General features: G+C 33.0%; 1 protein-coding gene across 1 annotated transcript in view; it reads right to left on the bottom strand.

Moving 5' to 3' along the window:
• The window catches only part of KTN1 (kinectin 1), a 99754-nt gene that overhangs the window by 33764 nt on the left and 51410 nt on the right, over nucleotides 1-14580 (bottom strand). Inside the window, exons 10-21 of the mRNA XM_032482085.1 lie at nucleotides 14143-14230; nucleotides 11400-11566; nucleotides 10908-10976; nucleotides 9438-9475; nucleotides 8633-8723; nucleotides 8205-8273; nucleotides 7638-7675; nucleotides 7417-7498; nucleotides 6575-6643; nucleotides 1535-1569; nucleotides 1040-1130; nucleotides 277-345 (exon numbers count right to left, since the gene is read on the bottom strand). Coding sequence (XP_032337976.1) covers nucleotides 277-345; nucleotides 1040-1130; nucleotides 1535-1569; nucleotides 6575-6643; nucleotides 7417-7498; nucleotides 7638-7675; nucleotides 8205-8273; nucleotides 8633-8723; nucleotides 9438-9475; nucleotides 10908-10976; nucleotides 11400-11566; nucleotides 14143-14230 — 906 coding nt within the window. The remainder of the gene's footprint in view (nucleotides 1-276; nucleotides 346-1039; nucleotides 1131-1534; nucleotides 1570-6574; nucleotides 6644-7416; nucleotides 7499-7637; nucleotides 7676-8204; nucleotides 8274-8632; nucleotides 8724-9437; nucleotides 9476-10907; nucleotides 10977-11399; nucleotides 11567-14142; nucleotides 14231-14580) is intronic.

Genomic DNA, 14580 nt, shown 5'->3' with positions numbered 1-14580 from the left:
TATATTCAAAACCTTTTATCTCCATAGAAAGAAGCAATGACATTCTAACCAGAGTACTCTACCCAGTGCCTGGCATACAGTCAGCATTCAATAAATCGCAGCCTCTATTACTGATAATCAAGTCACCAATCATTCACAGATTAAAACTATAATTGACAAATTCCAAGTTGGAGAAGGGAGAAACAAACAAAAGATTTGCTGCTATATTTGAGTTTAAAAGGTTCGTCCACTGTTTAAAAGAGAATGATTGCAGGATCGACTGAATACATTCATTACCTGATCATTTTGCTTGGCCTTTAAGTCTTGAATTTCTTTCGTCAGAGATGAATTTTCTGTTCTTATTGCCTTTTTCAAAGACACACAAGCATAACACTTTTATTTTCTGAAAAAAACAGCTTTCAAATACACTAGTTTCTCATTTTTTTCTAGCTGCTTCCTTTCCTCTCTGAAGACCCAGAAATCTCACTTGCTCCACCTGTCTGCAATTCAGTAACTTCCACAGCTAGCCAAATGGGTTTAATCAATTATCCTCACAAGTATTTCTACTTATGCTTCTACAACCTCAAAACCACATAATATACCACTTGTCATTTCTCTCCTTCAAATCAAATACACCTTTTACCTTATTTCATCCAGCAACCCTATCCAAAATGAGTTAGTTAAGGCTAATGATTTTCATCATAAAATAGAACTGCATTGTCTCCTTTCTCTGGCCTCCAATACCATTTATGAACTTATGAAGTCCACTAGTTATTGTCTGGTTATAATTTGGACATGGGAGGAGGTGGGAAAGCATATTTTACAACCATAATAATGGTGTCTACTCCATTAAAGCAGTGAAGCTACAACCAACTACGTATTTTTGTATTTACAATAAAATCTTAAATTTAATTAAAAAAATAAGCCATCATATAAACTCATAAAATGTGGGGAACTAATAAGTTTAAAAGCTATGGGAAAAATAATACATAAATCATAGTGAAACCCCTTTATGTTCACTGAATAACCACAAGAAAAACAAATATACAAAATGCTTTACATTCAGTTCTTCCTCTTTAGTGGCCACCTGAATGAGTCCAGTTTCAAGTAATTCTTCTACAGTCTTCAACTTCTCATCTTTTTCTTGAATGCTGAAGTTATAAATTTAAAACATGTATATGAACTATTTTTCAAGGAAAATTATATAATTTGTAAATAAATACTTTACATGGATCAACTCTTGTGTCCGTCATTCCTTACAAACTTTCAATTCTAAAGGTTTCTGAGGATCTTTGTTCATAGTCTAAGGATACTTCCTTTTTACCAGTAAGTAAAATATGTTCAAGTAATGCAAGATTACACGCTAACCTAAACAAGCCACACAACACCCACAAACCTAATGTAACACCAAATCAATCAACAGTATACTACTCTCTTCCATTAAGAAAGATAAAGAGAATTTTAAGAATTTAGATTAACATAGTTAAAAATTCTATTATCTCAAACTTGGTAGAAATGAGTCATTAAATGTAAAAATAAAATTTTAATCTCTTACCATTTTTCCATTTGTTCCACAACATCTTTATTAGGCTAAAATAAAATCACCAAAAAAAAAGTTTAATTTTACCAAGTTTGCATGAAGTGAAACTAGTTTAGAAATAGAATTCTATGAAAATTGTTCAATATTAATTAGATCCATAATTTAGGAAAATGATCCATATTTGAAGACTGCTAATAGTTAAAGAATTATTTACTTCAGAAAACACAAGACAGAAAAGCAGCAGCTACACAAAAGACAAAAAAAGATGAAGTATAAAATGGGCTAGCAAAATGCACTAGTACCTTGTGAATAAATTTTTAAATACTATAAAAGAAAATCTTAAGGATAAGACAATCTGCCCTTCCTGTACATTAATTCAATTCTCCAAATCTAAAAATCCAAGACTCCAAGGTCTTGCAGGCCAAGAAGGAGGCTTTAATCTTTCTTTTAATAAACTTTTTTTAAGACTAAGGTATAAGGCAAGTACATAGATCCTGTGTATAAGTCAATGAACTTTTAACATGTAGATTTCATATAACCACACCTAAGCCAATACATGGAATGTTTTAAAATTGACTGTAAAGTGCAGAAGCAACCCATGAACATAATCTCCTTGTTACAGTAAAACATGACATGTGAGCTGACCCCTGCCTTTGACCCACACTTCTAGCATTCCCCCGTATACACAAAGTCCTCAGTGTTATAATTTACTGTGTGTCCAGAAGTAGGGCCTCCCCTTCAGCATTCCTAGGCCTTCAGGCAGCTAAGCAACCTGACTAACAGGTCTGGGGTCTTTTTCCTTCAACATTCTCTTCCACCCATCCCGTTCCCAACCTGCTTTCTTCTAATTATGCTAGTTTCTTAATTTTTTTCTAATTTTACTACAACCACTTTTCACAAAATGGTTTTCATACTATTAATTTTTCCATTGCCAAAACCAAGTCCTAAGATTCCACTTATTACATATTTCTAAAAATTAACCCCCTTCTCTTCAATGTCTTAGGTTAGGCCCTTGGCTTTTCTCATCTCAAATATTACAATACCCTAATTTTTCCCCTTGTCTCTAGTTCATAAGGATTATATTCTGAGGGGTACAGAAGAACTTCCCAAGAGGAAAAATTTTTCCTACCATCAGATAGAAGCTGTCAAAAATACATTAAATCATGTTTATAAACTGTGAAAAGTAAATCACACAGTAAGTTTAAAAATCTTTCATCAGGATGATTTTGTCCATCTTTATTTTTGATGACTGTCATCTCACATAAAGACAACACAAAATTTGTAACTATATATGGTGATGGATGTTAATGAGACTTACTGTGGTGATCATGTCACAAAATATACAGATGTTAAATCATTATGTGGTACACCTAAAATGTCAATTATATCTCAATTTAAAAAAAAGACGACACTATTAAGTCCAAGTTATTTGCAACTTAATCACTTAGTTGTATTATCTTAGTACTACATATTTCACCGTCACATAAATTCAAACACCTCACGATTACGAGAATGATCTAAAATTATAGACAAGATGCTTACTCATTCTCTCAACATCCTTCGGCAGCTTACCCACATGCCAGGTCAAGTTCAAGGTCCTTACACAGCACATACAGTTCTTCATGATTAGGTCCTAGCAAATCTTTCTTTACTCCCTACAACTCATACTTTGCAATTTCACAATATGCCAGCCAATATGCTCATATGCCAATTTTGCCACACACTGCCACGATTTTCAACACTGTTTCCCCTCAGCCTGGACTGTACCTTAGCTGTTTAGCAAATTCTTGGCTATTTTTCAAAATCAGGTTTGGCTGTCCTCTCTCTGTGGCACCTCTTCACCCTTACTCTCCTTCTGGAAGAATTCATTCTCTCCTCCTCTAAACCTGTACACACAGTTCAAGAATTTTACTCATCACACTTTTCTGTGTTATACATGTATCTCCATATTAAGCCATATTCCTGAGGGCAGGAACCAAGTCTCATTCATCTCTGTAGCCTTAGCATGTATCACAGCACCTAGCATACTCCCAATCAGTAAAAATTTAAGGAACTTAATATACTTTAACAAGGTTACAGTTTAACAAGTACTCTAGGTCAACTGCTCATCGAATATTCAATTACCTGAAACTGACCCAGCTTAGCATCTATCAATCATTTTGACTTTATACATTATCAATCTAATCCAATCCAATTTTTCCCTCCCTGGATAATTTTCAAAACTACACCTTATACAATAATGAATTCCTCTGCAATAAAATATAACCAGGCTGCAGGGAAAAAGAGAAAAAACTTCCCATTCCTATCATTTTTTACTTAATAATCTTGATCACTGAATCTTAAAAATCTACTAGACTAAGACTAGAAAGTCATGCTATTCCTTTGGCTAAAAAGTCAAGATGTTCAAAAAAACAGGACCCTTTCCCCAAAATAGCTTTATTTTATTCTGAATAAATGAGATCTTAGTAATTGATTCATTTGTATGATCTATCTATAGGCCCACACTCAAAAGGAGTCTTCCCTTCTGAGTATACACATAAACATGTTACCTGGAACTTGTCTTTCTGCTTCCCACACTTGAAGAAACAACAACTTGGCACCATTATCGGTTTCTGCTTCAATAAGCTCAATCTTTTTCTCCAGGATTAAAATCCATGGGGTAAAAGGACTGACTTTTTTTACATAACTAAACTGTTCATCTCTCAACTGCCATTTGGAATTCTGACTGATAGGCAGAAGGGGTTAAAGAAAGGTGGAAATGAACAAAATTACAATTATAACTAAACTTTATCTCCCCTTTCACTAGCAATGGCACAAAAAATGACCAGAGAAAAAGCCAAAGAGATAATTCTTTCGCCTGCCAAGATGAGAGAGAAAAATTACAATGATAACCAAAAACATAACATCTCAGTCATATGCTTTCTAGACTATTAAAAAAGATGGGGCGGGGGGGAGTTTTCAGAATAAGAAGAAAAATTCTAAGAATTACCCAAAGGGCAAACCTTACATTAGTACAAGATGAGTTTCCCCTCTTATCAAATAATTCTTTTAAATAAATTTTAAAATGTGGCTGCGAAATTTTGTTCTGTGGACTATTCTTCATTAAATTACTCTTCATTAAAAAAATTCAACTCATGCTAAAAGTTATGTTAACAGAGATCTAAAAGTACAACAGAAGCTTTATAGAAGATAAAAGGCTGACTCAGTAAGGAAGAAATTAGAGGGTTTTTTAAATATATACTCCTACACAATGTGATGAGGGAATTTTACGCAAGACATCAGAATGGTAATTCTTAGGGTATCATGTTATCTTTAGAGGGAAAAGAATTAAGGCTAGTGGTTTTACTCTTGTGTAACAATGAAGAATAGCATTTTCAGTGATATTCACAAAAGTGAAAAGGAAAGATTTAGGTACTCTGTTTAAACCTAAGTAGTGTTACCAGCACCTTTAATATTGGAATTCTAGGGCAGAATCAGACGTTTCTAAGCATTTGATTTACCTCCCATGAAATTAATTTAAGAAAGCTTAAAACTTTATATTTTGAAATAGGTGTTCTAGAATCTCTGATAACCAACTCGAAAAAACTACATTCTGCTTTTCTGGGTAAGATTTAACATAGCCAAAAAAACTATCATATTTTATCTAATCCAAGTCACCAATGTTGCATCTCACAACTGGTATTTTACATAACACTAAAATTTTTAAATGCCTCCAATTAAACTGCTAACCAGAGACTAAGATACATCCAAGACTTCAGATATGATAAATTGAGAAAGAGAAAAAAATCTTACAATTGATGAACTAAATCTTATCTGTTAAAAGCTGTATGAGGGAAATAGGAATAAGATTTACAAACAAGACTTAAATACCATTTTAGCATTCTACTGGCACGAAGTCATGTCCCTGCACTAAATATCATCCATTGAGCGTTTTTTCCTCTATTATCTTTAGTTGAAAGGGTAAGGCATATACAAAGTAATGAAGATTATACAAAACATTTATTATCATATTTAGTGGGGAGGGTAATAAGAAATAATAGATTATTTCTTGACAAGTAAACAGATCCTGATAAAATACTTCCACAGCATTTGGCACAGCTACTTAGACCAGTGCAATACCTGCATAATATGATTTTTAAAATAAAAAAGAAAGCATGCATCTGCTAAAGGAAGTGCTATCATTTGCAATAACTTACATTTCAGCTTCTAAAAAAATACGTCAAAAGTTAATAGTATTTAGAGAAACATGCAAGGCTTCTATTTTAATGTGTCATCTAATATGCAGAGTTTCTAGAACATTTTTAAAAACTCGAATTTGAAGAAGTATGGGAAGAAAAGCCACAGAACAGACATCTCCTGGGCCTCGAGTTTATGGAGCTACGCTTATTTAGGCTACTATAGTTTGATGGCTTGCTATAAATACAGAAAGAAGTATGATGGTGGTAGTGGGTGGAGATGAGATCGAAAAAATAAATATTCTAAAGGAAGGGAATTAAGGCTTAAGATGTCTGCTATATGCAAAGCCCTAGGCTATGCACTGTACATAAACTCCCCCATTTAAATCTAATAAGTTTATAATGTAAATAAAATCTCAATGTAAAAGACTTGGAATGAGAGGTCTCAGAAAGGTTAAGCAACTTGATCAACATCCCTCTGCTTTTAGTGCTGGAAGTAGGTTTCAAATTCATTCTCTTTTAAAGAATCCACACTGCCTTAGAGAAAAAAAGTGAGACTTCAAAAGTCTAAAGATTTTATCCTGAGAGCCAAATGTATCAAAATGACTTAAAGAAATTATTTTTATACATTCTATTATATCCTATTATACTTTTTTTTAAAACGCTTATAAACACATTAGCATTAGTTTCCTCTCAGGGAGAAAAATATTTTCCTTAATTTAGATACTTGATTAGCAGAAGATCAACAGAAATTCAATTAAAAGACAAATCTACCCTTAAATAAGAGTTCAAAAAGTGAATGAGGTGATTACTATTTAAGAAAAGTAAGATCTTGTTATATATTCGATATTTCTAACTTACAACTCATGAAAAGCCTTACCTGTTCAGAAATAAGAGTCTGTAGCTTCTGAACTTCTAATTGTAATATTTTGTTTTGGTCATTTAGAATCTAGAAGAAAGAATCTCAATTTACTGTTTTAATAAGAAAAGGTAACAACAAAGCGATCATTTAATGGGGTTTTTTAAAAAATCAAAGCCATATTATTGCTGTAAGTACTTTATAAAGTGACAGGTGAATTAACACTGATCTAAGAATGCAAATCTCATGTGGTTCCATTTTTCACAGTTTCAATGAATATATTTCCAGAGTACAGGAATATGGCAATAGTATAAAGCACACATACAATGATCTCTAAAAAGTAGTTTCTACTGAGCCCCTCTAATTCATTCATATGGTTTTATCCCAAACAATGTAAAAACTGTGCTTGGAACTCTTCCATGTGTATTTCAAAAAGTTAAACAATTTGTGCCAATGAATTCTGCGAAACTCTGCTTTCGTAAGTGATTCCTATTAAGTAAAAGCTGAGAAAAAGCAAATCTTACTGCACTGCAGAGATACATGCCCTGGCAATCAAAATGCTTTACAATACTCAAGCTGCTTGGCCATAAGCAGAAACTAGCACTACACCAACAATGGAGGCAGGTGAAAGCATCTTAAACTACAGAGAAGAGGTTAGGGGAAAACAAATATCAAAAGCCTATTATAAAAACAGGTAAGTCAAAATAACCTAAGCAAGAAGTTTATGATATAACTGTTTGAGTAAGTCCCCAAATAAACTATAGCGTGATTACATATGAACAGTAGTATTTCTTCGTGCACTTCAACTGAAAATTATACAAGCTTGTTCATAGAAAGCTGGGTGAACAAGCTTAATTACACACCTTAAATTCTTCCATTTTGTTTGAAATTTCACATTGTAGCCGCTCTTCAAGTAATCTTATTTTATCATCCTTAACATGAATACTATGGAGAAAAAAAGGCAATTAAAATATTCATATACTCAGAAAGCTTTACTTAAATTATGTGCACAACCAATATTTTCTGCAGTTATACTTGAACATTAATGTATAAATGGCTCCATGTACAGCAATACTTTAATCACCTTTTCTGCATCTTCTCCAGTTCATGTGCAGTAGCAGCCTGTGTTTGGAATGAGATGAGAACTGTATCATTTCTCAGAAAGCACTCAAAACTATTCTTTTACTTATTTTCACACATTAAAGTTATATTTTCATATATTTGGAGAAAACAGTTAAAACAATAGCATACACGTCTGTAATACTTCTTGCTGTCCAATATTTTGTACTTCTCACTGATCAACTTTCATCCTAATAAAAAGTATATCCTTTTATGATTAAATGGCAGAGGCTAAAACAAATCAGTACATTATGAATGTTTTAACTTGAGTCTTCCGATATCTCAAAAGTGATCAATTCTTTGAATCAAACATTAATTCCAGTGTGAAAATAGTAACATTTAGGTTAGGTTAGAATTGTGAGAGTCATGGCCAAATAGAAGAGGTTTTTAAACAATATACCACGCAGCCAACCACAAGTAACCAATATATTTATTATCTACATGAGTAAAATTAGGGCCTGCAATACCAATGAAAATAAGCACAGGCAAACTGAAAGTCTAAGGTAAATGCTTAAAAGCAATAAAGATCTACCTGTTCATTTGCCAGGGCCTGTAATTTCTGCACTTCAGCTTTTAATAAGAAATTCATATTCTGTATATCCTAGAACAAAAAGGAAAAATAGTATTAGAAGTATTTAATGTAATATTAAATTTCAAGTTTGTAAAGCATCTCTTCTACCTAAGCAAAAGTCTCAAATTACTATTTTTAAGTCAGAAAGCAAACCATCAATTCCTATTACTTAATATATTTTCCAAATTATGGTGAATATCACATGAGAAAAGGCCTTTGAACTTCTCCTTTTAGAGGGCTAAAGAGGATTTTGTAGTTTAGAAAAGAGAGAAACTTTTCAAATAAATTGTATTTTTCATTCTTCATAGACAATCGTACTGATTACAGTATCAGGGATGGGAAACTCAATGTCTATAAAATACTATAGCCATTTGTAAGAATTACTATACCTTAAGTTCCTCCTCTTTACTTGCTAAGTGATCATGTTCATTTGCTAAAGAATCTTCAGTCTGTTTTATTTGCTTATCCTTTTCTGCAATCCTTTAATGGGAAACAGATTTGCACATTCAATAAACATTTAGAGGTCAAATCACAAATCAAAGGATTAAAAGCCTCAAAAATAGTCATTCTTACTTAAGTAGTTTTTCACATAACTATACCTTCCATTTCTATAGCCCCTTTCAGTTTAGTAATAACTGTCACTTCTATTACTACAACTCCTTAAAATACATACACCTATTTTAAAACTTGAGGTGAAAGAAGTTAAATAATTTAAGCTCACAAGCCCAACAATGTCAAAAACAGATTTCAGGTCTTCTGAACTTAAGAGATCCATGTCTATGCAAATTATACAATACACAAGAAAACTGAACTCTGTTTTGGGCATACCATCATATAGTTAGATCCAGATAGACTACAACTACTTATTAGACATAAAAACTAATTTACTTCCACTAATCTCAAATCACAATAATCTCTTCCACATAACTGCTAAAGCCCAAATGGAAAAAAGTTTCCAACTCTTTTTATGACAAAGATTCAAAAAAAAAAAAAAAAAGAATACATAATGGGTAGGAACCAAACTCACAGAGGGGAGTGGGGAGGTGGGAAGTGGGATGGATGAAAGTTGTTCCAAATCTAGTTGACAGTATTTTTTTGAACAAATTAGAACATAAAGTTAACCATAAGTGTAGAATATGACAGTATCAGTGGTGACTAAGTAATTGTAAGAGAAGTAAAGAAAGGCAGGCTTACACTTTATGTAATTCTTCTGCTAGAGCTGAAGCAGAGGTCTAAGAAAGAAAACAGTGTCAACGTAAAAGCCTTAAGAGAAAATTGAAACGTTGTACAATAATCATCACAAAAGAACTTTAAAAATTAAAAGAAATAAATGTATATAAAGTTAAGGCAGTATGTGGCTCATGGTAAGTGTTCACTAAATAATAGCTATTACTCTGAAAGCAAATTTGATCACCAAGAGCCAATATTAGGGAATGACACATCATAAGACATTTCTAATGAAGTAAGTTGACAGGCCTGGAAACTAACTGACAAGCAACACAGAAACAGGAAAAACAGCAGCAAAGGCCATTTTTCACTCCTGTGCTTCTTTTCCTTAGTAAGAATTTCCTATAATGAAATGACACAGTTCATGATTAAGATAAGTAGTTTTTTGGTAATGCCCATGCTCATCTTTACTTTTTAAAAGGTACTTATATCATTCTCTAAATATTTAATTCATGATAAATTTTCTAGAACCACCTCTGTTATAACTTAAGATCTCAATCCAATTTGAACTGATAATTTACATATGCACATACATCCATATACAAACACCCTTAAATAATTGTTTCCCAATTAATTTTAGACTATAGTTTCTACAAAGAAAGCAATTACAAAAAAACAAAAACAAAACAAACAAACAAACAAAAAAACCAAACAATGTTTGCAATCTCAAAGTTTTGGGAGTTTCAACTTGCCTGAATTTGAAAAACAAGTTTTTAATGTTAAAACTACTTTTTGTACAGAAAATTGACTTCTAAGCTAACACTTTTTTTTAATAATGTCCAGTACTTTTAAATTGAAGAACTGAAATTGAAATACATAGTATGTATATTATGGAAACAAGTACTTGGAAGTTTCTTCTCTTCCTTCTTAACATACTTATTTATATTCTGAAGGCTACATATTTCTTTCTTTCTATCTAGCTATCTATCATGTCATATAACAATGTTGTCAAAGAATAACAGGTTTTACACTACCACCTACAAACCTCTGGAAGGTTTCCCACTCACCAAACTGAAGTATAAATTTTAAAATGATACTTTGCTATACATAACCTGAGAACTATGGTTAACATACTGCTACCACCTGAGGGTATATAAAGTTTTCCCTTATGGCTAGTCAATATTTAGTGAATACTTTTAATACATGAACCACTATTTTTGATACTATTTTGGCCAATTACCCCTATACTGTGACAAGATAGTGGACATTTTTTCCTCCTAAGGTAAAAACGCTCTAATCCACCTTCCCGTTAGTCAGACTTGGATTTCTCACAGCACTATACATAATTATCAGAGTGCTCAGCACTCAGGATCATCCTGCTGATTCACTGACTAGCCACCCAACAACTAATCCAGTGCTTGGCACTGAACAGGCACTCAGAGTATTTACATAGCTAGGAAGCTATTAATAATGATAAGCAATAATAAGCACCATTACCTGTGCTGCTATCTGGGAATGGAATTGTTGAATTTGAGCTTTCAAAGCCTCGTTCTGCTCCAAAATATCCTTTTGTAAACAGCCACCAAAAAGGAGAAGGAAAAAGTGTGCTGTTAAACCAACGTATATGGACAAAATGAGTTACAAGTACACATATTTATCTTTTAAAAGGCCCTATTAGATCCCAAAAGGCAACATTTTAAACAATAGTGATTAGGCACTCTATTCTGAAAGTTTATTTACAAAGCAGAAATTAAGAATATGTTGTACAATTCCTAATCTAATACAAAAAGCATAAGACTATGGGCAAGGACGTCTTTGAGCACACATTCAAACAAACAAACAATATGTGACAACTACGCAAAAATTAAATTATAGTTACTCATCCCCACTCCAGAATTAAGATAAGGTAGATTACCTTCTTTCTTCTACACAAGACACATCCAACCGCTGTCCATCTTTGTTTTTTTTTAAAGAGGAAAAATTAGATACCTGAACTTGCATTTGTAAAGACTCTTCTTTGTTCACTCTTTTTTGCTCCGATTCCATTAACTGCATTAGTCTTTGCTCCAACTGTTGTTTTGATACCAAGGTATCTGTAAGCTTACTATGCAGACTCTGTACTTCATTTTCTTTGGCCACAAATTTACTCTGTAAATCTAACAAAACACTGCATTTTACAGAGGTCTCTTCCTTTGCCTGAGTACTGCTACTCACCTTTAGTGTAGGCATTATCTCCTCTAGAACACCCTCCTTGAATCCCTCCTGCATGTGGCTCCCTAAGAAGCCTATGTTACCTTTTTCACAGCACCTGCCATGCTGTCCTAATTCATCTCGTCTCCCAGAGTGTGAGCTTTCTGAGATCAGAGATTACCTTTTCTCTACACCTAGAGCTGTGCCCAAGGCTTGGCACAAAGTACTCAATCATTAAATGTGTTTACTGAATGGTACATGGATGTTTAAAACTGTTATATCATTTCTTGAAAGCATTCTTAATTTCCTCAGATACTTTAGTAAGTTATTTAGTGAATTTCCTATAAATTCTCTGTACTCGCCTACCTAGAGAATAGAGAACAGCTGAAGGCTGACAAATGTCCTGGTGTAAGATGAAGTAAAACTTTTCTGTCTGCTTCTTTTCTTAGCAATAACCCGAAAACAATAAAGAAAATGAGAAACACAAACTGTCTTTGATGCAATAAGAAAATAAATGTAACTCCAAATCACAAGAAATTAAGATAAAATGAATAGAGTTATGATCATTAACTTGGCAGAGACAAGGAAGGAAAAAGCATAACCTTAGGAAATGGAGATACCAGGTATCATAAGAGACAACTCCCTGCCCCATAATTTCAGTCAAAAACAGGGGAGGGAAAAACAAACGAACAAATAAACACAACACTATCATGAAGGCTAGAGAGGGAAATATAGAGAAAAAGAGAAAATGTGTTTATGTATGTGTGTATATTATATATGTTTTAAGAAAAGTAAGATGTTACTTTCATAACAAGACATTAATAACAGAATGGAACACAACTCAAAAAAGAACAATTGAAAATTCAACAAATAGTGGTAATATCCAAGATTAGAACTTAGAAGAGCATATTTCTTACCAGTAATAGTTAAAGTTAAAACACTGAATTACTACTTTCAAAATTCTGTGGGGAAAATTATTTCCAACCAAGAAGTCAAACTACCAATCAAACATGAAGGCAGAAAGAATAAAAACATTTTCAGATCCTCAAAGCCTCAACAAATGCACTTCAAGGCATATTCTTATGAAGCTACTGAAAGATATGCTATTAAATAAGGGAGAAAAGCATGAAAGATGGCAGTTGACACAGGATCCAGAAAATCAGGTAGAGAGACCAAAAAAAGTTTCAGGAAGTCAGCTATGCAACCAACCTAGAAAGCAACGAGTAGCAGAGCAGGAAGACTAAGGACTCCTGAGGGATATCCCCAGGAAATCTGATAGCCTCTCCAGTATCTAGTATGTTGTGAGGCTGGGAGAGGAGAGAGTTAAGGACTTTAGCCTTAGCTAAAAATTTAAACAATAAAACAAAGATCAAGCTAGTTAAAAACATAAAGCAATAATTAGCTTCAGGAAATTAAAAAACGTTGCTCAAGAAAAGAATTACAGTTTTATTCATCTTGGCTCAGCATTGAGTTTCACAGTCATAATCATGTAAACACTGAATATTGGTATAATCAAAAAGTAAGCAAACCATATCAGGAGAATGAGGAGAAGGTGGGAGGAATGGTGTGAGAGTGTAAACCCTCATTTTCTGTAACAGAACATCAACAGATGCCTATCAAGAGGTAGTATAAATAGAAGTAATGTTATTTAGAAACATGACAGAAAATGTTAAAAACAAAAGTAACTGCTTTAGGTCAAAGTGAGGTTTTACTATTTATAGTTATATAGTTTATAGATAGTTACATATAGTTTATAGTTACAATTTTGGCAAAATTCATGTGTGCTTTGTTGAAGAAATACAAAATATTAATTAAAAATAAGCTAATGTATCTAAACATTAAAAAAAATTTTTCTATATAAAGAAAAAGGCCTTCAAATATCTTAGATATATTTAAATATTGACCCAAAGGGAAATACCTAGAGGGTGAAAAAAATCAGAGGGAACTGAAGGCCTAAAGAGCCAAAACTCTGTATCATCTATCCTATTGCTTGGAGCTATATTTTACTAGCTCACTGCCACTTTCATGGGAGGACAGGGAATAGTGGAGACAGAAATAACACTCACCAATACAATCTCCATTATCTCCTAGATAAATTCATCAAATTAAGAATAAGTAATGAAAGTCAGCATTTTAAGTTGGTAGTTTTAAGTCAACTACTTGGAGTGGTAATGCTCTCAATCTTTTTCTTTTCACAGTATAGGAAGTGGGTCTTTCTCAGAAACAAAAAAAATAAAAAAATAACTGATCAAGGAACCAGAGGGAATAACTACAGGAAGGAAATACACGTAGGTTTCTCGTTTTCCCTATTTGTGGACTATAATTTTATCTGCAACTTAATGCCTCAGACAAAACTAGTAGAGAGCTTATTTTTAAGACTCTAAGAAATGTTAAAAGAAATAAAAGTACTCTGAAAATATAAAAGCTATTTTTATTGAGCTACAACCAAAATGCCAATTTACACTTTCTTCACATATGGAGAGAGGAGGAAATTATCCCAGAATTACATACTAAATTTACACGAATACCTCCTTCCCCTTACCTTTCTGTGTTGCCTCATGCTCCGCTGTTCTCTTCCTGATATAGCTCTGGACTTCTTCCCACCTTCTCTCAGCTTCCTGTAGTTGAACCTGGAGAAAGGATAAGTCAGCACAAAAAAAATTTCAATTGTAAAAAAAGCATCCTCCATCTTTACTGTTGGGTCATAAAATGTAGTCACTAGTCTCCTACATTTTAACAAGATAAGTGTATGTGTCCAGCCTGATAATATGCAGATATTATCAGCCACAGCCATTTTACTCTCCAATATACAAGATTTACAGATTACAGATTATTTCATAAACTCAGTATTTGTGCTGGTGGATCAATACAGCTATTAATATACATATATCAACCCACTTAGCTATAATATGTTTTCCATTAATCTTCCTTCAACTGCCAAGCTTTCAAAAGACAAGATGGTATCTTTATTGCTAAATTA

This window comes from Camelus ferus, chromosome 6, assembly GCF_009834535.1.
Source record: "Camelus ferus isolate YT-003-E chromosome 6, BCGSAC_Cfer_1.0, whole genome shotgun sequence".
Taxonomy (NCBI): domain Eukaryota; kingdom Metazoa; phylum Chordata; class Mammalia; order Artiodactyla; family Camelidae; genus Camelus; species Camelus ferus.
The sequence above is the reverse complement of the archived record's forward strand: the minus strand, read 5'-3'. Positions and strand labels throughout refer to the sequence as shown.